At 42.8% G+C, this 25,161-nt stretch overlaps 1 protein-coding gene across 2 annotated transcripts in view; it reads left to right on the top strand.

The window, feature by feature from the left end:
* Window positions 1-2,805: 2,805 nt before the first annotated feature.
* LOC121557551 (transmembrane protein 8B) overlaps window positions 2,806-25,161 on the top strand; it is a gene marked incomplete at its 5' end in the record, with an annotated part of 44,819 nt that continues 22,463 nt past the window's right edge. For both annotated transcript variants that reach the window (XM_045219364.1, XM_045219365.1), the window contains 4 exon segments: window positions 2,806-3,071; window positions 3,205-3,518; window positions 3,815-3,908; window positions 8,688-8,802. In XM_045219364.1, the coding sequence (XP_045075299.1) occupies window positions 2,806-3,071; window positions 3,205-3,518; window positions 3,815-3,908; window positions 8,688-8,802 (789 nt within the window).

Below are 25,161 nucleotides of genomic sequence, written 5' to 3'. Positions count from 1 at the left end.
GTGCTTGGCCACGCAGTCATGGGTGAACAGGAGACAGGAGGGGTGCTTGGCCACGCAGTCATGGGTGAACAGGGAGGACAGGAGGGGTGCTTGGCCACGCAGTCATGGGTGAACAGGGAGGACAGGAGGGGTGCTTGGCCACGCAGTCATGGGTGAACAGGGAGGACAGGAGGGGTGCTTGGCCACGCAGTCATGGGTGAACAGGGAGGACAGGAGGGGGCTGAGCACGCACCCTTGTGGGGCCCCAGTGTTGAGGATCGGCCAAGTGGAGGTGTTGTTTCCTACCTTCACCACCTGGGGGCGGCCCGTCAGGAAGTCCAGGACCCAGTTGCACAGGGCAGGGTTCAGACCCAGGGCCTCGAGCTTAATGATGAGCTTGGAGGGTACTATGGTGTTGAAGGCTGAGCAATAGTCAATGAACAGCATTCTTACATAGGTATTCCTCTTGTCCTGATGGGATAGGGCAGTGTGCTGTGCGATGGCGATTGCATCGTCTGTGGATCTATTGGGGCGGGAAGCAAATTGAAGTGGGTCTAGGGTGACAGGTAAGGTAGAGGTGATATGATCCTTGACTAGTCTCTCAAAGCATTTCATGATGATAGAGGTGAGTGCTAGTTCAGTTACCTTTGCTTTCTTGGGTACAAGAACAATGGTGGTCATCTTGAAGCAAGTGGGGACAGCAGACTGGGAAAGGGAGAGATTGAATATGTCCATAAACACTCCAGCCAGCTGGTCTGCGCATGCTCTGAGGACGTGGCTAGGGATGCCGTCTGGGCCGGCAGCCTTGCGAGGGTTAACACGCTTAAATGTCTTAATCACGTCGGCCATGGAGAAGGAGAGCCCACAGTTCTTGGTAGTGGGCCGCGTCGGTGACACTGTGTTATACTCAAATTGGGCGAAGAAGGTGTTTAGCTTGTCCAGATGCAAGATGTCGGTGTTGGCGACGTGGCTGGTTTTCCTTTTGTAGTCCGTGATTGTCTGTAGACCCTGCCACATACGTCTTGTGTCTGAGCCATTGAATTGCGACTCCACTATTGTCTCTATATTGACGTTTTGCCTGTTTGATTGCCTTGCGGAGTGAATAGCTACACTGTTTGTATTCTGCCATATTCCCAGTCACCTTGCCGTGGTTAAATGCGGTGGTTCGTGCTTTCAGTTTTGCGCGAATGTTGCCATCTAATTGTGTTGTTGTCCTGGGGATCTGTGGGGTCTGTTTGTGTTTGTGAACAGAGCCCCAGGACCAGCTTGCTTAGGGGACTCTTCTCCAGGTTAGTCTCTCTGTAGGTGATGGCTTTGTTATGGAAGGTTTGGGAATCGCTTCCTTTTAGGTGGTTGTAGAATTTAACAGCTCTTTTCTGGATTTTGATAATTAGCGGGTATCGGCCTAATTCTGCTCTGCATGCATTATTTGGTGTTTTTCGTTGTACACTGAGGATATTTTAGCAGAATTCTGCATGCAGAGTCTCAATTTGGTGTTTGGCCCATTTTGTGAATTCTTGGTTGGTGAGCAGACCCCAGACCTCACAACCATAAAGGACAGTTTTATAACTGATTCAAGTAGTTTTAGCCAGATCCTAATTGGTATGTCAAATTTTATGTTCCTTTTGATGGCATAGAAGGCCCTTGCCTTGTCTCTCAGATCGTTCACAGCTTTGTGAACCTGTGGCGCTGATGTTTAGGCCGAAGTATGTATAGTTTTTTGTGTGCTTAAGGGCAACGGTGTCTAGATGGAATTTGTATTTTTTTTGTCCTGGCAACTGGATCTTTTTTGGAACACCATTTTTTTTTGTCTTACTGAGATTTACTGTCAGGGCCCAGGTCTGACAGAATCTGTGCAGAAGATCTAGGTGCTGCTGTAGGCCCTCCTTGGTTGGGGACAGAAGCATCAGATCATCAGCAAACAGTAGACATTTCAGATTCTAGTAGGGTGAGGTCAGGTGCTGCAGACTGTTCTAGTGCCCTCGCCAATTCGTTGATATATATGTTGAAGAGGGTGGGGCTTAAACTGCATCCCTGTCTCACCCCATGGCCCTGTGGAAAGAAATGTGTGTGTTTTTTGCCAATTTTAACCGCACACTTGTTGTTTGTTTGTTTGTCAATTAGGGTGTGCAGGGTGAATACGTGGTCTGTCGTACGGTAATTTGGTAAAAAGCCAATTTGACATTTGCTCAGTACATTGTTTTCACTGAGGAAATGAACTAGTCTGCTGTTAATGATAATGCAGAGGATATTCCCAAGGTTGCTGTTGACTCATATCCCACGGTAGTTATTGGGGTCAAATTTGTCTCCACTTTTGTGGATTGGGGTGATCAGTCCTTGGGTTCCAAATATTGGGGAAGATGCCAGAGCTGAGGATGATGTTAAAGAATTTAAGTATAGCTAATTGGAATTTGTGGTCTGTATATTTTATAATTTCATTGAGGATACCATCAACACCACAGGACTTTTTGGGTTGGAGGGTTTGTATTTTGTCCTGTAGTTCATTCAATGCAATTGGAGAATCCAGTGGGTTCTGGTAGTCTTTAATAGTTGATTAGTTAATAGTTAATAGATCTCTCTCTCTCTCTGTCTCTGTCTCTGTCTCTGTCTCTGTCTCTGTCTCTGTCTCTTTCTCTCTCTCTCTCGTCTCTCTCTCTCTCTCTCTCTCTCTCTCTCTCTTCTCCGTCTCTCTCTGTCTCTCCTCTGTCTCTCTCTGCTCTCTCTCTCTCTCTCTCTCTCTCTCTCTCTCTCTCTCTCTCTCTCTCTCTCTCTGTCTCTCTCTCTCTCCTCTCTCTCTCTCTCTCTCTCTCTCTCTCTCTCTGTCAGGGTGTTTGTTCCAGAGTTCATGTCGTCTCTCTCGGTGTCTGTGAGTGGCTGTACCTGGGGGGAGGGGCTTGTGAACGGAGACTGTTCATTGGCCCTCACACTGGGCTCCTCTTCCCCCCAGGGGGGGCTTGTGAGGGTGAACTGTTCTCTTATTGGCTGCTCGGCCGTTCTCCTCGCTCCCCCGTGGAATACTTGGATACGCGTCGCCGTGGATAGTTACCATAGCAACCGAACCACAGCCTTCAGCATCTCAGCCAACTACACAGGTACACACACACACACACACACACACACACACACTACATACAGTGGGGTGATGCGGTAACAGTGGTTGTACTTTTTGGGTGTGTAATGTGTGTGTGTTGTGTGTGTGTGTGTGTGTGTGTGTGTGTGTGTCAGTGGGTTGTAAGCCTCAGAGCGTGGGTCTGTCTGGAGACGATTATATTAACAGGCTCCGTGGCAACAGCAGCACGACAACATCACCGGGCAACAGTTCTGTGGTTGTGGAGGCAGGTCTCCATAACAACGTGTCGTTGGAGTGTGTGCGGAGTGTTCCGGTGCTCCGTGAGGAACTAGACGTTCTGTCTGTCCGGTTCTCTCCCGTTAATGGACCCAGCGTAACGGTGACACACACCTACCCCACGCTCCTCACCTACCCCCTAAACACACCGTCTACAGGAGGGACCCTCAACCTGGAGATTACACTCAACGCTGTGAGTAACACACACACACACACACACACACACAGACACACAGACACACAGACACACAGACACAGACACAGACACAGACACACACACACACACACACACACACACACACACACACACACACACACACACACACACACACACACACACACACGACACAGACACAGACACAGACACAGACACAGACACAGACACAGACACAGACACACACACACACACACACACACACACACACACACACACACAATACTGAAATGGCTTTTTTCTGTAAACTGATGTAATGTGTGTGTGTGTTGTAGACTAATGTAACATCAGGAAACAGCAGTGTGTTGGCCTGTCTCTCTTCCTGGGTTCCTGTCCTCACACTCAACCACTCACAGCTCTGCCACACAGGTAGGACACACACATATGCACCTCCATCTACACAGAGGTCGGGCGCTGATGTTGGGTGATTTTAGGCCTGACTCACAGTCATCCCAAAGGTGGTCGAAGGGGTTGAGGTCAGGGCTCTGTGCATGCCAGTCAAGTTCTTCCACACCGATCTCGACAAACAATTTCTGTATGGACCTCGCTTTGTGCACGGGGGCATTGTCATGCTGAAACAGGAAAGGGCCTTCCTCAAACTGTTGCCACAAAGTTGGAAGCACAGAATCGTCTATACAGTTGGCACTATGCATTGGGACAGGTAGCGTTTTCCTGGCATCCGCCAAAACCAGATTTGTACGTCGGCCTGCCAGATGGTGAAGTGTGATTCATCATTCCAGAGAACGTGTTTCCACTGCTCCAGAGTCCAACGGTGGTGAGTTTCCACTGCTCCAGAGTCCAACGGTGGTGAGTTTCCACTGCTCCAGAGTCCAACGGTGCTGAGTTTCCACTGCTCCAGAGTCCAACGGTGGTGAGTTTCCACTGCTCCAGAGTCCAACGGTGGTGAGTTTCCACTGCTCCAGAGTCCAACGGTGGTGAGTTTCCACTGCTCCAGAGTCCAACGGTGGTGAGTTTCCACTGCTCCAGAGTCCAACGGTGGTGAGTTTCCACTGCTCCAGAGTCCAACGGTGGTGAGTTTCCACTGCTCCAGAGTCCAACGGTGGTGAGTTTCCACTGCTCCAGAGTCCAACGGTGCCGAGTTTCCACTGCTCCAGAGTCCAACGGTGGTGAGTTTCCACTGCTCCAGAGTCCAACGGTGCCGAGTTTCCACTGCTCCAGAGTCCAACGGTGGTGAGTTTCACTGCTCCAGAGTCCAACGGTGCCGAGTTTCCACTGCTCCAGAGTCCAACGGTGGTGAGTTTCCACTGCTCCAGAGTCCAACGGTGGTGAGTTTCCACTGCTCCAGAGTCCAACGGTGGTGAGTTTCCACTGCTCCAGAGTCCAACGGTGGTGAGTTTCCACTGCTCTAGCGGACGCTTGGCATTGCCATGGTGATCTTAGTAGGCTTGTGTGGGGCTGCTCGGCTGTGGAAACCCATTTCATGAAGCTCCCGACAAACAGTTATCGTGCTGACGTTGCTTCCAGAGGCAGTTTGGAACTGAGTGTTGCAACTGAGGACAGACATTTTGTTACGCGCTACGCGCTTCAGCACTCGGAGGTCCCGTTCTGCGAGCTTGTGAGGCCTACCACTTCGTGGCTGAGCCGTTGTTGCTCTTAGACGTTTCCGCTTCACAGTAACAGCACTTCCAGTTGACCGGGGCTGATCTAACAGGGCATAAATGTGATGAACTGACTTGTTGGAAAGGTCCTGTGACGGCGCCACGTTGGAAGACACTGAGCTCTTCAGTAAGGCCATTCTACTGCCAATGTTTGTCTATGGAGATTGCATGGCGGTGTGCTCGATTTTTATACACCTGTCAGCAACAGGTGTGGCTGAAATAGAATCCACTAATTTGAAGGAGTGTCCACATACTGCTGTATATACAGTGTATAAACACACATACAGTTGAAGTCGGAAGTTTACATACACTTAGGTTGGAGTCATTAAAACTTGTTTTTCAATCACTCCACAAATTTCTTCTTAACAAACTATAATTTTGGCAAGTTGGTTAGGACATCTACTTTGTGCATGACACAAGTAATTTTTCCAACAACTGTTTACAGACAGATTATTTCACTTATAATTCACTGTATCACAATTCCAGTGGGTCAGAAGTTTACATACACTAAGTTGACTGTGCCTTTAAACAGCTTGGAAAATTCCAGAAAATGATGTCATGGCTTTAGAAGCTTCTGATATTTTTGGAGGTGTACCTGTGGATGTATTTCAAGGCCTACCTTCAAACTCAGTGCCTCTTTGCTTGACATCATGGGAAAATCAAAAGAAATCAGCCAAGACAAGACAAAAATTGTAGACCTCCACAAGTCTCGTTCATCCTTGGGAGCAATTTCCAAACGCCTGAAGGTACCACGTTCATCTGTACTAACAATAGTACGCAAGTATAAACACCATGGGACCATGCAGCCGTCATACCGCTCAGGAAGGAGACACATTCTGTCTCCTAGAGATGAACGTACTTTGGTGCGAAAAGTGCAAATCAATCCCAGAACAACAGCAAAGGACGTTGTGAAGATGCTGGAGGTAACCGGTACAAAAGTATCTATATCCACAGTAAAACGAGTCCTATATCGACATAACCTGAAAGGCTGCTCCGCAAGGAAGAAGCCACTGCTCCAAAACCGCCATAGAAAAGCCAGACTACGGTTTGCAACTGCACATGGGGACAAAGATTGTACTTTTTGGAGAAATGTCCTCTGGTCTGATGAAACAAAAATAGAACTGTTTGGCCATAATGACCACCGTTATGTTTGGAGGAAAAAGGGGGTTGCTTGCAAGCCTAAGAACACCATCCCAACCGTGAAGCACGGGGTGGCAGCATCATGCTGTGGGGGTGCTTTGCTGCAGGAGGGACTGGTGCACTTCACAAAATAGATGGCATGAGGAAGGAAAATTATGTGGATATATTGAAGCAACATCTCAAGACATCAGTCAGGAGGTTAAAGCTTGGTCACAAATGGGTCTTCCAAATGGACAATGACCCCAAGCATATTTCCAAAGTTGTGGCAAAATGGCTTAAGGACAACAAAGTCAAGGTATTGGAGTGGCCATCACAAAGCCCTGACCTCAATCCTATAGAAAATGTGTGGGCAGAACTGAAAAAGCGTGTGTGAGCAAGGAGTCCTACAAACCTGACTCAGTTACACCAGCTCTGTCAGGAGGAATGGGCCAGAATTCACCCAACTTATTGTGGAAGGCTACCCAAAACGTTTGACCCAAGTTAAACAATTTAAAGGCAATGCTACCGAATACTAATTGAGTGTATGTAAATAATTCTCTCTACTATTATTCTGACATTTCCCATTCTTAAGATAAAGTGGTGATCCTAACTGACATAAGACATGGACATTTTACTAGGATTAAATGTCATGAATTGTGAAAAACTGAGTTTAAATGTATTTTGCTAAGGTGTATGTAAACTTCTGGCTTCAACTGTACACAGTACCAGTCAAAAGTTTGGACAAACCTACTCATTCAGGGGGTTTTCTTTATTTTTACTATTTTCTACATTGTAGAATAATAGTGAAGACATCAAAACTATGCAATAACACATATATGGAATCATGTAGTAAATAAAAAAGTGTTAAACAAATTAAAATATATTTTAGATTCTTCAAAGAAGCCACCCTTTGCCTTGATGACAGCTTTGCACACGCTTGGCATTCTCTCAACCAGCTTCGTGAGGTAGTCACCTGGAATCCATTTAAATTAACAGGTGTGCCTTCTTAAAAGTTAATTTGTGGAATTTATTTCCTTCTTAATGCGTTTCAGCCAATCAGTTGTGTTGTGACAAGGTGGGGGGGTGGTATACAGAAGATAACCCTATTTGGTAAGATACCAAGTCCATATTATGGCAAGAACAGCTCAAGTAAGCAAAGAGAAATGACAGCCCGTCATTACTTTAAGATATGAAGGTCAGTCAATACGGAACATTTCAATAACTTTTAAAGTTTCTTCAATTGCAGTCGCAAAAACCATCAAGCGATATGATGAAACTGGCTCTCATGAGGACCGCCACAGGAATGGAAGACCCATAGTTACCTCTGCTGCAGAGGATAAGTTCATTAGAGTTACCAGCCTCAGAAATTGCAGCCCAAATAAATGCTTCACAGAGTTCAAGTAACAGACACATCTCAACATCAACTGTTCAGAGGGGACTGTGTGAATCAGGCCTTCATGGTCAAATTGCTGCAAAGAAACCACTACTAAAGGACACCAATAAGAAGAAGAGACCTGCTTGGGCCAAGAAACACGAGCAATGGACATTAGACTGGTGGAAATGTGTCCTTTGGTCTGGAGTCCAAATTTGAGATTTTTGGTTCCAACCGTTGTGTCTTTGTGAGATGCGGTGTGGGTGAACGGATGATCTCCGCATGTGTAGTTCCCACCGTAAAGCATGGAGGAGGAGGTGTTATGGTGTGGGGGTGCTTTGATGGTGACACCGTCTGTGATTTATTTAGAATTCAAGGCACACTTAACCAGCATGGCTACCACAGCATTCTACAGCGATACGCCATCCCAACTGGTTTGGGCTTAGTGGGACTATCATTTGTTTTTCAACAGGACAATGGCCCAACACACCTCCAGGCTGTGTAAGGGCTATTTGACCAAGAAGGAGAGTGATGGAGTGCTGCATCAGATGACCTGGCCTCCACAATCCCCCGACCTCAACCCAATTGAGATGGTTTGGGATGAATCAGACGGCAGAGTGAAGGAAAAGCAGCCAACAAGTGCTCAGCATATGTGGGAACTCCTTCAAGACTGTTGGAAAAGCATTCCAGGTGAAGCTGGTTGAGAGAATGCTGTCATCAAGGCAAAGGGTGGCTGTTTGAAGAATCTCAAATATAAAATATATTTTGATTTGTTTAACACTTTTTTGGTTACTACATGATTCCATATGTGTTATTGCATAGTTTTGATGTCTTCACTATTATTCTACAATGTAGAAAATTGTAAAAAGGTAATAATAATTGAATGAGTAGGTGTGTCAAAACTTTTGACTGGTACTGTATATACACACACACACACACACACATATATATACACAGATATACATACACAAATATACATATACACACACTGAGAGTTTGTAGGGTTGTTCTGAAGATATTGTGTGTGTTTGTGTGTAGCGTTGTACTCAGCGTATGGGTTGAGTGTGAACGTCAGTGTTCCCCGGACCGTCATCAGACTTCCCTTCCCTCAGGCTGCGACCTGGTACCTCACCTTACAAGTCTTCTGCAACAGGTAACACGAACACCACAGCTCCACGTATCAGCCTGTATCTATATAGAATTGGTTTCTAATGTCTCTCTGCAGTAGTGACTGTGGTAATATAACAGTAACACCACAGGTCCATGTATCAGCCTGTATCTATATAGAATGGGTTTCTAATGTCTCTCTGCAGTAGTGACTGGTAATATAACAGTAACACCACAGCTCCATGTATCAGCCTGTATCTATATAGAATGGGTTTCTAATGTCTCTCTGCAGTAGTGACTGTGGTAATATAACAGTAACACCACAGCTCCACGTATCAGCCTGTATCTATATAGAATGGGTTTCTAATGTCTCTCTGCAGTAGTGACTGGTAATATAACAGTAACACCACAGGTCCATGTATCAGCCTGTATCTATATAGAATGGGTTTCTAATGTCTCTCTGCAGTAGTGACTGTGGTAATATAACAGTAACACCACAGGTCCATGTATCAGCCTGTATCTATATAGAATGGGTTTCTAATGTCTCTCTGCAGTAGTGACTGTGGTAATATAACAGTAACACCACAGCTCCACGTATCAGCCTGTATCTATATAGAATGGGTTTCTAATGTCTCTCTGCAGTAGTGACTGTGGTAATATAACAGTAACACCACAGCTCCATGTATCAGCCTGTATCTATATAGAATGGGTTTCTAATGTCTCTCTGCAGTAGTGACTGTGGTAATATAACAGTAACACCACAGCTCCACGTATCAGCCTGTATCTATATAGAATGGGTTTCTAATGTCTCTCTGCAGTAGTAACTGTGGTAATATAACAGTAACACCACAGCTCCACGTATCAGCCTGTATCTATATAGAATGGGTTTCTAATGTCTCTCTGCAGTAGTGACTGTGGTAATATAACAGTAACACCACAGCTCCATGTATCAGCCTGTATCTATATAGAATGGGTTTCTAATGTCTCTCTGCAGTAGTGACTGTGGTAATATAACAGTAACACCACAGCTCCACGTATCAGCCTGTATCTATATAGAATGGGTTTCTAATGTCTCTCTGCAGTAGTGACTGTGGTAATATAACAGTAACACCACAGCTCCACGTATCAGCCTGTATCTATATAGAATGGGTTTCTAATGTCTCTCTGCAGTAGTGACTGTGGTAATATAACAGTAACACCACAGCTCCACGTATCAGCCTGTATCTATATAGAATGGGTTTCTAATGTCTCTCTGCAGTAGTGACTGTGGTAATATAACAGTAACACCACAGCTCCACGTATCAGCCTGTATCTATATAGAATGGGTTTCTAATGTCTCTCTGCAGTAGTGACTGTGGTAATATAACAGTAACACCACAGCTCCACGTATCAGCCTGTATCTATATAGAATGGGTTTCTAATGTCTCTCTGCAGTAGTGACTGTGGTAATATAACAGTAACACCACAGCTCCACGTATCAGCCTGTATCTATATAGAATGGGTTTCTAATGTCTCTCTGCAGTAGTGACTGTGGTAATATAACAGTAACACCACAGCTCCACGTATCAGCCTGTATCTATATAGAATGGGTTTCTAATGTCTCTCTGCAGTAGTGACTGTGGTAATATAACAGTAACACCACAGCTCCACGTATCAGCCTGTATCTATATAGAATGGGTTTCTAATGTCTCTCTGCAGTAGTGACTGTGGTAATATAACAGTAACACCACAGCTCCACGTATCAGCCTGTATCTATATAGAATGGGTTTCTAATGTCTCTCTGCAGTAGTGACTGTGGTAATATAACAGTAACACCACAGCTCCACGTATCAGCCTGTATCTATATAGAATGGGTTTCTAATGTCTCTCTGCAGTAGTGACTGTGGTAATATAACAGTAACACCACAGCTCCATGTATCAGCCTGTATCTATATAGAATGGGTTTCTAATGTCTCTCTGCAGTAGTGACTGTGGTAATATAACAGTAACACCACAGCTCCACGTATCAGCCTGTATCTATATAGAATGGGTTTCTAATGTCTCTCTGCAGTAGTGACTGTGGTAATATAACAGTAACACCACAGCTCCACGTATCAGCCTGTATCTATATAGAATGGGTTTCTAATGTCTCTCTGCAGTAGTGACTGTGGTAATATAACAGTAACACCACAGCTCCACGTATCAGCCTGTATCTATATAGAATGGGTTTCTAATGTCTCTCTGCAGTAGTGACTGTGGTAATATAACAGTAACACCACAGCTCCACGTATCAGCCTGTATCTATATAGAATGGGTTTCTAATGTCTCTCTGCAGTAGTGACTGTGGTAATATAACAGTAACACCACAGCTCCACGTATCAGCCTGTATCTATATAGAATGGGTTTCTAATGTCTCTCTGCAGTAGTGACTGTGGTAATATAACAGTAACACCACAGCTCCACGTATCAGCCTGTATCTATATAGAATGGGTTTCTAATGTCTCTCTGCAGTAGTGACTGTGGTAATATAACAGTAACACCACAGCTCCACGTATCAGCCTGTATCTATATAGAATGGGTTTCTAATGTCTCTCTGCAGTAGTGACTGTGGTAATATAACAGTAACACCACAGCTCCACGTATCAGCCTGTATCTATATAGAATGGGTTTCTAATGTCTCTCTGCAGTAGTGACTGTGGTAATATAACAGTAACACCACAGCTCCACGTATCAGCCTGTATCTATATAGAATGGGTTTCTAATGTCTCTCTGCAGTAGTGACTGTGGTAATATAACAGTAACACCACAGCTCCATGTATCAGCCTGTATCTATATAGAATGGGTTTCTAATGTCTCTCTGCAGTAGTGACTGTGGTAATATAACAGTAACACCACAGCTCCACGTATCAGCCTGTATCTATATAGAATGGGTTTCTAATGTCTCTCTGCAGTAGTGACTGTGGTAATATAACAGTAACACCACAGCTCCACGTATCAGCCTGTATCTATATAGAATGGGTTTCTAATGTCTCTCTGCAGTAGTGACTGTGGTAATATAACAGTAACACCACAGCTCCATGTATCAGCCTGTATCTATATAGAATGGGTTTCTAATGTCTCTCTGCAGTAGTGACTGTGGTAATATAACAGTAACACCACAGCTCCACGTATCAGCCTGTATCTATATAGAATGGGTTTCTAATGTCTCTCTGCAGTAGTGACTGTGGTAATATAACAGTAACACCACAGCTCCACGTATCAGCCTGTATCTATATAGAATGGGTTTCTAATGTCTCTCTGCAGTAGTGACTGTGGTAATATAACAGTAACACCACAGCTCCATGTATCAGCCTGTATCTATATAGAATGGGTTTCTAATGTCTCTCTGCAGTAGTGACTGGTAATATAACAGTAACACCACAGCTCCACGTATCAGCCTGTATCTATATAGAATGGGTTTCTAATGTCTCTCTGCAGTAGTGACTGTGGTAATATAACAGTAACACCACAGCTCCACGTATCAGCCTGTATCTATATAGAATGGGTTTCTAATGTCTCTCTGCAGTAGTGACTGTGGTAATATAACAGTAACACCACAGCTCCACGTATCAGCCTGTATCTATATAGAATGGGTTTCTAATGTCTCTCTGCAGTAGTGACTGTGGTAATATAACAGTAACACCACAGCTCCACGTATCAGCCTGTATCTATATAGAATGGGTTTCTAATGTCTCTCTGCAGTAGTGACTGTGGTAATATAACAGTAACACCACAGCTCCATGTATCAGCCTGTATCTATATAGAATGGGTTTCTAATGTCTCTCTGCAGTAGTGACTGTGGTAATATAACAGTAACACCACAGCTCCACGTATCAGCCTGTATCTATATAGAATGGGTTTCTAATGTCTCTCTGCAGTAGTGACTGTGGTAATATAACAGTAACACCACAGCTCCACGTATCAGCCTGTATCTATATAGAATGGGTTTCTAATGTCTCTCTGCAGTAGTGACTGTGGTAATATAACAGTAACACCACAGCTCCACGTATCAGCCTGTATCTATATAGAATGGGTTTCTAATGTCTCTCTGCAGTAGTGACTGTGGTAATATAACAGTAACACCACAGCTCCACGTATCAGCCTGTATCTATATAGAATGGGTTTCTAATGTCTCTCTGCAGTAGTGACTGTGGTAATATAACAGTAACACCACAGCTCCACGTATCAGCCTGTATCTATATAGAATGGGTTTCTAATGTCTCTCTGCAGTAGTGACTGTGGTAATATAACAGTAACACCACAGCTCCACGTATCAGCCTGTATCTATATAGAATGGGTTTCTAATGTCTCTCTGCAGTAGTGACTGTGGTAATATAACAGTAACACCACAGCTCCACGTATCAGCCTGTATCTATATAGAATGGGTTTCTAATGTCTCTCTGCAGTAGTGACTGTGGTAATATAACAGTAACACCACAGCTCCACGTATCAGCCTGTATCTATATAGAATGGGTTTCTAATGTCTCTCTGCAGTAGTGACTGTGGTAATATAACAGTAACACCACAGCTCCACGTATCAGCCTGTATCTATATAGAATGGGTTTCTAATGTCTCTCTGCAGTAGTGACTGTGGTAATATAACAGTAACACCACAGCTCCACGTATCAGCCTGTATCTATATAGAATGGGTTTCTAATGTCTCTCTGCAGTAGTGACTGTGGTAATATAACAGTAACACCACAGCTCCACGTATCAGCCTGTATCTATATAGAATGGGTTTCTAATGTCTCTCTGCAGTAGTGACTGTGGTAATATAACAGTAACACCACAGCTCCACGTATCAGCCTGTATCTATATAGAATGGGTTTCTAATGTCTCTCTGCAGTAGTGACTGTGGTAATATAACAGTAACACCACAGCTCCATGTATCAGCCTGTATCTATATAGAATGGGTTTCTAATGTCTCTCTGCAGTAGTGACTGTGGTAATATAACAGTAACACCACAGCTCCACGTATCAGCCTGTATCTATATAGAATGGGTTTCTAATGTCTCTCTGCAGTAGTGACTGTGGTAATATAACAGTAACACCACAGCTCCATGTATCAGCCTGTATCTATATAGAATGGGTTTCTAATGTCTCTCTGCAGTAGTGACTGTGGTAATATAACAGTAACACCACAGCTCCACGTATCAGCCTGTATCTATATAGAATGGGTTTCTAATGTCTCTCTGCAGTAGTGACTGTGGTAATATAACAGTAACACCACAGCTCCACGTATCAGCCTGTATCTATATAGAATGGGTTTCTAATGTCTCTCTGCAGTAGTGACTGTGGTAATATAACAGTAACACCACAGCTCCACGTATCAGCCTGTATCTATATAGAATGGGTTTCTAATGTCTCTCTGCAGTAGTGACTGTGGTAATATAACAGTAACACCACAGCTCCACGTATCAGCCTGTATCTATATAGAATGGGTTTCTAATGTCTCTCTGCAGTAGTGACTGTGGTAATATAACAGTAACACCACAGCTCCATGTATCAGCCTGTATCTATATAGAATGGGTTTCTAATGTCTCTCTGCAGTAGTGACTGTGGTAATATAACAGTAACACCACAGCTCCACGTATCAGCCTGTATCTATATAGAATGGGTTTCTAATGTCTCTCTGCAGTAGTGACTGTGGTAATATAACAGTAACACCACAGCTCCACGTATCAGCCTGTATCTATATAGAATGGGTTTCTAATGTCTCTCTGCAGTAGTGACTGTGGTAATATAACAGTAACACCACAGCTCCACGTATCAGCCTGTATCTATATAGAATGGGTTTCTAATGTCTCTCTGCAGTAGTGACTGTGGTAATATAACAGTAACACCACAGCTCCACGTATCAGCCTGTATCTATATAGAATGGGTTTCTAATGTCTCTCTGCAGTAGTGACTGTGGTAATATAACAGTAACACCACAGCTCCACGTATCAGCCTGTATCTATATAGAATGGGTTTCTAATGTCTCTCTGCAGTAGTGACTGTGGTAATATAACAGTAACACCACAGCTCCACGTATCAGCCTGTATCTATATAGAATGGGTTTCTAATGTCTCTCTGCAGTAGTGACTGTGGTAATATAACAGTAACACCACAGCTCCACGTATCAGCCTGTATCTATATAGAATGGGTTTCTAATGTCTCTCTGCAGTAGTGACTGTGGTAATATAACAGTAACACCACAGCTCCATGTATCAGCCTGTATCTATATAGAATGGGTTTCTAATGTCTCTCTGCAGTAGTGACTGTGGTAATATAACAGTAACACCACAGCTCCACGTATCAGCCTGTATCTATATAGAATGGGTTTCTAATGTCTCTCTGCAGTAGTGACTGTGGTAATATAACAGTAACACCACAGCTCCACGTATCAGCCTGTATCTATATAGAATGGGTTTCTAATGTCTCTCTGCAGTAGTGACTGTGGTAATATAACAGTAACACCACAGCTCCACGTATCAGCCTGTATCTATATAGAATGGGTTTCTAATGTCTCTCTGCAGTAGTGACTGTGGTAATATAACAGTAACACCACAGCTCCACGTATCAGCCTGTATCTATATAGAATGGGTTTCTAATGTCTCTCTGCAGTAGTGACTGTGGTAATATAACAGTAACACCACAGCTCCACGTATCAGCCTGTATCTATATAGAATGGGTTTCTAATGTCTCTCTGCAGTAGTGACTGTGGTAATATAACAGTAACACCACAGCTCCACGTATCAGCCTGTATCTATATAGAATGGGTTTCTAATGTCTCTCTGCAGTAGTGACTGTGGTAATATAACAGTAACACCACAGCTCCACGTATCAGCCTGTATCTATATAGAATGGGTTTCTAATGTCTCTCTGCAGTAGTGACTGTGGTAATATAACAGTAACACCACAGCTCCACGTATCAGCCTGTATCTATATAGAATGGGTTTCTAATGTCTCTCTGCAGTAGTGACTGTGGTAATATAACAGTAACACCACAGCTCCACGTATCAGCCTGTATCTATATAGAATGGGTTTCTAATGTCTCTCTGCAGTAGTGACTGTGGTAATATAACAGTAACACCACAGCTCCACGTATCAGCCTGTATCTATATAGAATGGGTTTCTAATGTCTCTCTGCAGTAGTGACTGTGGTAATATAACAGTAACACCACAGCTCCATGTATCAGCCTGTATCTATATAGAATGGGTTTCTAATGTCTCTCTGCAGTAGTGACTGTGGTAATATAACAGTAACACCACAGCTCCACGTATCAGCCTGTATCTATATAGAATGGGTTTCTAATGTCTCTCTGCAGTAGTGACTGTGGTAATATAACAGTAACACCACAGCTCCACGTATCAGCCTGTATCTATATAGAATGGGTTTCTAATGTCTCTCTGCAGTAGTGACTGTGGTAATATAACAGTAACACCACAGCTCCACGTATCAGCCTGTATCTATATAGAATGGGTTTCTAATGTCTCTCTGCAGTAGTGACTGTGGTAATATAACAGTAACACCACAGCTCCACGTATCAGCCTGTATCTATATAGAATGGGTTTCTAATGTCTCTCTGCAGTAGTGACTGTGGTAATATAACAGTAACACCACAGCTCCACGTATCAGCCTGTATCTATATAGAATGGGTTTCTAATGTCTCTCTGCAGTAGTGACTGTGGTAATATAACAGTAACACCACAGCTCCACGTATCAGCCTGTATCTATATAGAATGGGTTTCTAATGTCTCTCTGCAGTAGTGACTGTGGTAATATAACAGTAACACCACAGCTCCACGTATCAGCCTGTATCTATATAGAATGGGTTTCTAATGTCTCTCTGCAGTAGTGACTGTGGTAATATAACAGTAACACCACAGCTCCACGTATCAGCCTGTATCTATATAGAATGGGTTTCTAATGTCTCTCTGCAGTAGTGACTGTGGTAATATAACAGTAACACCACAGCTCCACGTATCAGCCTGTATCTATATAGAATGGGTTTCTAATGTCTCTCTGCAGTAGTGACTGTGGTAATATAACAGTAACACCACAGCTCCACGTATCAGCCTGTATCTATATAGAATGGGTTTCTAATGTCTCTCTGCAGTAGTGACTGTGGTAATATAACAGTAACACCACAGCTCCACGTATCAGCCTGTATCTATATAGAATGGGTTTCTAATGTCTCTCTGCAGTAGTGACTGTGGTAATATAACAGTAACACCACAGCTCCACGTATCAGCCTGTATCTATATAGAATGGGTTTCTAATGTCTCTCTGCAGTAGTGACTGTGGTAATATAACAGTAACACCACAGCTCCACGTATCAGCCTGTATCTATATAGAATGGGTTTCTAATGTCTCTCTGCAGTAGTGACTGTGGTAATATAACAGTAACACCACAGCTCCACGTATCAGCCTGTATCTATATAGAATGGGTTTCTAATGTCTCTCTGCAGTAGTGACTGTGGTAATATAACAGTAACACCACAGCTCCACGTATCAGCCTGTATCTATATAGAATGGGTTTCTAATGTCTCTCTGCAGTAGTGACTGTGGTAATATAACAGTAACACCACAGCTCCACGTATCAGCCTGTATCTATATAGAATGGGTTTCTAATGTCTCTCTGCAGTAGTGACTGTGGTAATATAACAGTAACACCACAGCTCCACGTATCAGCCTGTATCTATATAGAATGGGTTTCTAATGTCTCTCTGCAGTAGTGACTGTGGTAATATAACAGTAACACCACAGCTCCACGTATCAGCCTGTATCTATATAGAATGGGTTTCTAATGTCTCTCTGCAGTAGTGACTGTGGTAATATAACAGTAACACCACAGCTCCACGTATCAGCCTGTATCTATATAGAATGGGTTTCTAATGTCTCTCTGCAGTAGTGACTGTGGTAATATAACAGTAACACCACAGCTCCATGTATCAGCCTGTATCTATATAGAATGGGTTTCTAATGTCTCTCTGCAGTAGTGACTGTGGTAATATAACAGTAACACCACAGCTCCACGTATCAGCCTGTATCTATATAGAATGGGTTTCTAATGTCTCTCTGCAGTAGTGACTGTGGTAATATAACAGTAACACCACAGCTCCACGTATCAGCCTGTATCTATATAGAATGGGTTTCTAATGTCTCTCTGCAGTAGTGACTGTGGTAATATAACAGTAACACCACAGCTCCACGTATCAGCCTGTATCTATATAGAATGGGTTTCTAATGTCTCTCTGCAGTAGTGACTGTGGTAATATAACAGTAACACCACAGCTCCACGTATCAGCCTGTATCTATATAGAATGGGTTTCTAATGTCTCTCTGCAGTAGTGACTGTGGTAATATAACAGTAACACCACAGCTCCACGTATCAGCCTGTATCTATATAGAATGGGTTTCTAATGTCTCTCTGCAGTAGTGACTGTGGTAATATAACAGTAACACCACAGCTCCACGTATCAGCCTGTATCTATATAGAATGGGTTTCTAATGTCTCTCTGCAGTAGTGACTGTGGTAATATAACAGTAACACCACAGCTCCACGTATCAGCCTGTATCTATATAGAATGGGTTTCTAATGTCTCTCTGCAGTAGTGACTGTGGTAATATAACAGTAACACCACAGCTCCACGTATCAGCCTGTATCTATATAGAATGGGTTTCTAATGTCTCTCTGCAGTAGTGACTGTGGTAATATAACAGTAACACCACAGCTCCATGTATCAGCCTGTATCTATATAGAATGGGTTTCTAATGTCTCTCTGCAGTAGTGACTGTGGTAATATAACAGTAACACCACAGCTCCACGTATCAGCCTGTATCTATATAGAATGGGTTTCTAATGTCTCTCTGCAGTAGTGACTGTGGTAATATAACAGTAACACCACAGCTCCACGTATCAGCCTGTATCTATATAGAATGGGTTTCTAATGTCTCTCTGCAGTAGTGACTGTGGTAATATAACAGTAACACCACAGCTCCATGTATCAGCCTGTATCTATATAGAATGGGTTTCTAATGTCTCTCTGCAGTAGTGACTGTGGTAATATAACAGTAACACCACAGCTCCACGTATCAGCCTGTATCTATATAGAATGGGTTTCTAATGTCTCTCTGCAGTAGTGACTGTGGTAATATAACAGTAACACCACAGCTCCACGTATCAGCCTGTATCTATATAGAATGGGTTTCTAATGTCTCTCTGCAGTAGTGACTGTGGTAATATAACAGTAACACCACAGCTCCACGTATCAGCCTGTATCTATATAGAATGGGTTTCTAATGTCTCTCTGCAGTAGTGACTGTGGTAATATAACAGTAACACCACAGCTCCACGTATCAGCCTGTATCTATATAGAATGGGTTTCTAATGTCTCTCTGCAGTAGTGACTGTGGTAATATAACAGTAACACCACAGCTCCACGTATCAGCCTGTATCTATATAGAATGGGTTTCTAATGTCTCTCTGCAGTAGTGACTGTGGTAATATAACAGTAACACCACAGCTCCACGTATCAGCCTGTATCTATATAGAATGGGTTTCTAATGTCTCTCTGCAGTAGTGACTGTGGTAATATAACAGTAACACCACAGCTCCACGTATCAGCCTGTATCTATATAGAATGGGTTTCTAATGTCTCTCTGCAGTAGTGACTGTGGTAATATAACAGTAACACCACAGCTCCACGTATCAGCCTGTATCTATATAGAATGGGTTTCTAATGTCTCTCTGCAGTAGTGACTGTGGTAATATAACAGTAACACCACAGCTCCACGTATCAGCCTGTATCTATATAGAATGGGTTTCTAATGTCTCTCTGCAGTAGTGACTGTGGTAATATAACAGTAACACCACAGCTCCACGTATCAGCCTGTATCTATATAGAATGGGTTTCTAATGTCTCTCTGCAGTAGTGACTGTGGTAATATAACAGTAACACCACAGCTCCACGTATCAGCCTGTATCTATATAGAATGGGTTTCTAATGTCTCTCTGCAGTAGTGACTGTGGTAATATAACAGTAACACCACAGCTCCACGTATCAGCCTGTATCTATATAGAATGGGTTTCTAATGTCTCTCTGCAGTAGTGACTGTGGTAATATAACAGTAACACCACAGCTCCACGTATCAGCCTGTATCTATATAGAATGGGTTTCTAATGTCTCTCTGCAGTAGTGACTGTGGTAATATAACAGTAACACCACAGCTCCACGTATCAGCCTGTATCTATATAGAATGGGTTTCTAATGTCTCTCTGCAGTAGTGACTGTGGTAATATAACAGTAACACCACAGCTCCACGTATCAGCCTGTATCTATATAGAATGGGTTTCTAATGTCTCTCTGCAGTAGTGACTGTGGTAATATAACAGTAACACCACAGCTCCACGTATCAGCCTGTATCTATATAGAATGGGTTTCTAATGTCTCTCTGCAGTAGTGACTGTGGTAATATAACAGTAACACCACAGCTCCACGTATCAGCCTGTATCTATATAGAATGGGTTTCTAATGTCTCTCTGCAGTAGTGACTGTGGTAATATAACAGTAACACCACAGCTCCACGTATCAGCCTGTATCTATATAGAATGGGTTTCTAATGTCTCTCTGCAGTAGTGACTGTGGTAATATAACAGTAACACCACAGCTCCACGTATCAGCCTGTATCTATATAGAATGGGTTTCTAATGTCTCTCTGCAGTAGTGACTGTGGTAATATAACAGTAACACCACAGCTCCACGCCCTATCTATATAGAATGGGTTTCTAATGTCTCTCTGCAGTAGTGACTGTGGTAATATAACAGTAACACCACAGCTCCATGTATCAGCCTGTATCTATATAGAATGGGTTTCTAATGTCTCTCTGCAGTAGTGACTGTGGTAATATAACAGTAACACCACAGCTCCACGTATCAGCCTGTATCTATATAGAATGGGTTTCTAATGTCTCTCTGCAGTAGTGACTGTGGTAATATAACAGTAACACCACAGCTCCACGTATCAGCCTGTATCTATATAGAATGGGTTTCTAATGTCTCTCTGCAGTAGTGACTGTGGTAATATAACAGTAACACCACAGCTCCACGTATCAGCCTGTATCTATATAGAATGGGTTTCTAATGTCTCTCTGCAGTAGTGACTGTGGTAATATAACAGTAACACCACAGCTCCACGTATCAGCCTGTATCTATATAGAATGGGTTTCTAATGTCTCTCTGCAGTAGTGACTGTGGTAATATAACAGTAACACCACAGCTCCACGTATCAGCCTGTATCTATATAGAATGGGTTTCTAATGTCTCTCTGCAGTAGTGACTGTGGTAATATAACAGTAACACCACAGCTCCACGTATCAGCCTGTATCTATATAGAATGGGTTTCTAATGTCTCTCTGCAGTAGTGACTGTGGTAATATAACAGTAACACCACAGCTCCACGTATCAGCCTGTATCTATATAGAATGGGTTTCTAATGTCTCTCTGCAGTAGTGACTGTGGTAATATAACAGTAACACCACAGCTCCACGTATCAGCCTGTATCTATATAGAATGGGTTTCTAATGTCTCTCTGCAGTAGTGACTGTGGTAATATAACAGTAACACCACAGCTCCACGTATCAGCCTGTATCTATATAGAATGGGTTTCTAATGTCTCTCTGCAGTAGTGACTGTGGTAATATAACAGTAACACCACAGCTCCACGTATCAGCCTGTATCTATATAGAATGGGTTTCTAATGTCTCTCTGCAGTAGTGACTGTGGTAATATAACAGTAACACCACAGCTCCACGTATCAGCCTGTATCTATATAGAATGGGTTTCTAATGTCTCTCTGCAGTAGTGACTGTGGTAATATAACAGTAACACCACAGCTCCACGTATCAGCCTGTATCTATATAGAATGGGTTTCTAATGTCTCTCTGCAGTAGTGACTGTGGTAATATAACAGTAACACCACAGCTCCACGTATCAGCCTGTATCTATATAGAATGGGTTTCTAATGTCTCTCTGCAGTAGTGACTGTGGTAATATAACAGTAACACCACAGCTCCACGTATCAGCCTGTATCTATATAGAATGGGTTTCTAATGTCTCTCTGCAGTAGTGACTGTGGTAATATAACAGTAACACCACAGCTCCACGTATCAGCCTGTATCTATATAGAATGGGTTTCTAATGTCTCTCTGCAGTAGTGACTGTGGTAATATAACAGTAACACCACAGCTCCACGTATCAGCCTGTATCTATATAGAATGGGTTTCTAATGTCTCTCTGCAGTAGTGACTGTGGTAATATAACAGTAACACCACAGCTCCACGTATCAGCCTGTATCTATATAGAATGGGTTTCTAATGTCTCTCTGCAGTAGTGACTGTGGTAATATAACAGTAACACCACAGCTCCACGTATCAGCCTGTATCTATATAGAATGGGTTTCTAATGTCTCTCTGCAGTAGTGACTGTGGTAATATAACAGTAACACCACAGCTCCATGTATCAGCCTGTATCTATATAGAATGGGTTTCTAATGTCTCTCTGCAGTAGTGACTGTGGTAATATAACAGTAACACCACAGCTCCACGTATCAGCCTGTATCTATATAGAATGGGTTTCTAATGTCTCTCTGCAGTAGTGACTGTGGTAATATAACAGTAACACCACAGCTCCACGTATCAGCCTGTATCTATATAGAATGGGTTTCTAATGTCTCTCTGCAGTAGTGACTGTGGTAATATAACAGTAACACCACAGCTCCACGTATCAGCCTGTATCTATATAGAATGGGTTTCTAATGTCTCTCTGCAGTAGTGACTGTGGTAATATAACAGTAACACCACAGCTCCACGTATCAGCCTGTATCTATATAGAATGGGTTTCTAATGTCTCTCTGCAGTAGTGACTGTGGTAATATAACAGTAACACCACAGCTCCACGTATCAGCCTGTATCTATATAGAATGGGTTTCTAATGTCTCTCTGCAGTAGTGACTGTGGTAATATAACAGTAACACCACAGCTCCACGTATCAGCCTGTATCTATATAGAATGGGTTTCTAATGTCTCTCTGCAGTAGTGACTGTGGTAATATAACAGTAACACCACAGCTCCACGTATCAGCCTGTATCTATATAGAATGGGTTTCTAATGTCTCTCTGCAGTAGTGACTGTGGTAATATAACAGTAACACCACAGCTCCACGTATCAGCCTGTATCTATATAGAATGGGTTTCTAATGTCTCTCTGCAGTAGTGACTGTGGTAATATAACAGTAACACCACAGCTCCACGTATCAGCCTGTATCTATATAGAATGGGTTTCTAATGTCTCTCTGCAGTAGTGACTGTGGTAATATAACAGTAACACCACAGCTCCACGTATCAGCCTGTATCTATATAGAATGGGTTTCTAATGTCTCTCTGCAGTAGTGACTGTGGTAATATAACAGTAACACCACAGCTCCATGTATCAGCCTGTATCTATATAGAATGGGTTTCTAATGTCTCTCTGCAGTAGTGACTGTGGTAATATAACAGTAACACCACAGCTCCACGTATCAGCCTGTATCTATATAGAATGGGTTTCTAATGTCTCTCTGCAGTAGTGACTGTGGTAATATAACAGTAACACCACAGCTCCACGTATCAGCCTGTATCTATATAGAATGGGTTTCTAATGTCTCTCTGCAGTAGTGACTGTGGTAATATAACAGTAACACCACAGCTCCACGTATCAGCCTGTATCTATATAGAATGGGTTTCTAATGTCTCTCTGCAGTAGTGACTGTGGTAATATAACAGTAACACCACAGCTCCACGTATCAGCCTGTATCTATATAGAATGGGTTTCTAATGTCTCTCTGCAGTAGTGACTGTGGTAATATAACAGTAACACCACAGCTCCACGTATCAGCCTGTATCTATATAGAATGGGTTTCTAATGTCTCTCTGCAGTAGTGACTGTGGTAATATAACAGTAACACCACAGCTCCACGTATCAGCCTGTATCTATATAGAATGGGTTTCTAATGTCTCTCTGCAGTAGTGACTGTGGTAATATAACAGTAACACCACAGCTCCACGTATCAGCCTGTATCTATATAGAATGGGTTTCTAATGTCTCTCTGCAGTAGTGACTGTGGTAATATAACAGTAACACCACAGCTCCACGTATCAGCCTGTATCTATATAGAATGGGTTTCTAATGTCTCTCTGCAGTAGTGACTGTGGTAATATAACAGTAACACCACAGCTCCATGTATCAGCCTGTATCTATATAGAATGGGTTTCTAATGTCTCTCTGCAGTAGTGACTGTGGTAATATAACAGTAACACCACAGCTCCACGTATCAGCCTGTATCTATATAGAATGGGTTTCTAATGTCTCTCTGCAGTAGTGACTGTGGTAATATAACAGTAACACCACAGCTCCATGTATCAGCCTGTATCTATATAGAATGGGTTTCTAATGTCTCTCTGCAGTAGTGACTGTGGTAATATAACAGTAACACCACAGCTCCACGTATCAGCCTGTATCTATATAGAATGGGTTTCTAATGTCTCTCTGCAGTAGTGACTGTGGTAATATAACAGTAACACCACAGCTCCACGTATCAGCCTGTATCTATATAGAATGGGTTTCTAATGTCTCTCTGCAGTAGTGACTGTGGTAATATAACAGTAACACCACAGCTCCATGTATCAGCCTGTATCTATATAGAATGGGTTTCTAATGTCTCTCTGCAGTAGTGACTGTGGTAATATAACAGTAACACCACAGCTCCACGTATCAGCCTGTATCTATATAGAATGGGTTTCTAATGTCTCTCTGCAGTAGTGACTGTGGTAATATAACAGTAACACCACAGCTCCACGTATCAGCCTGTATCTATATAGAATGGGTTTCTAATGTCTCTCTGCAGTAGTGACTGTGGTAATATAACAGTAACACCACAGCTCCACGTATCAGCCTGTATCTATATAGAATGGGTTTCTAATGTCTCTCTGCAGTAGTGACTGTGGTAATATAACAGTAACACCACAGCTCCACGTATCAGCCTGTATCTATATAGAATGGGTTTCTAATGTCTCTCTGCAGTAGTGACTGTGGTAATATAACAGTAACACCACAGCTCCACGTATCAGCCTGTATCTATATAGAATGGGTTTCTAATGTCTCTCTGCAGTAGTGACTGTGGTAATATAACAGTAACACCACAGCTCCACGTATCAGCCTGTATCTATATAGAATGGGTTTCTAATGTCTCTCTGCAGTAGTGACTGTGGTAATATAACAGTAACACCACAGCTCCACGTATCAGCCTGTATCTATATAGAATGGGTTTCTAATGTCTCTCTGCAGTGTGACTGTGGTAATATAAC

This window comes from Coregonus clupeaformis, unplaced genomic scaffold (genome assembly GCF_020615455.1).
Source record: "Coregonus clupeaformis isolate EN_2021a unplaced genomic scaffold, ASM2061545v1 scaf2306, whole genome shotgun sequence".
NCBI classification, from domain to species: domain Eukaryota; kingdom Metazoa; phylum Chordata; class Actinopteri; order Salmoniformes; family Salmonidae; genus Coregonus; species Coregonus clupeaformis.
This window is presented reverse-complemented; position numbering and strand designations above follow the sequence as displayed.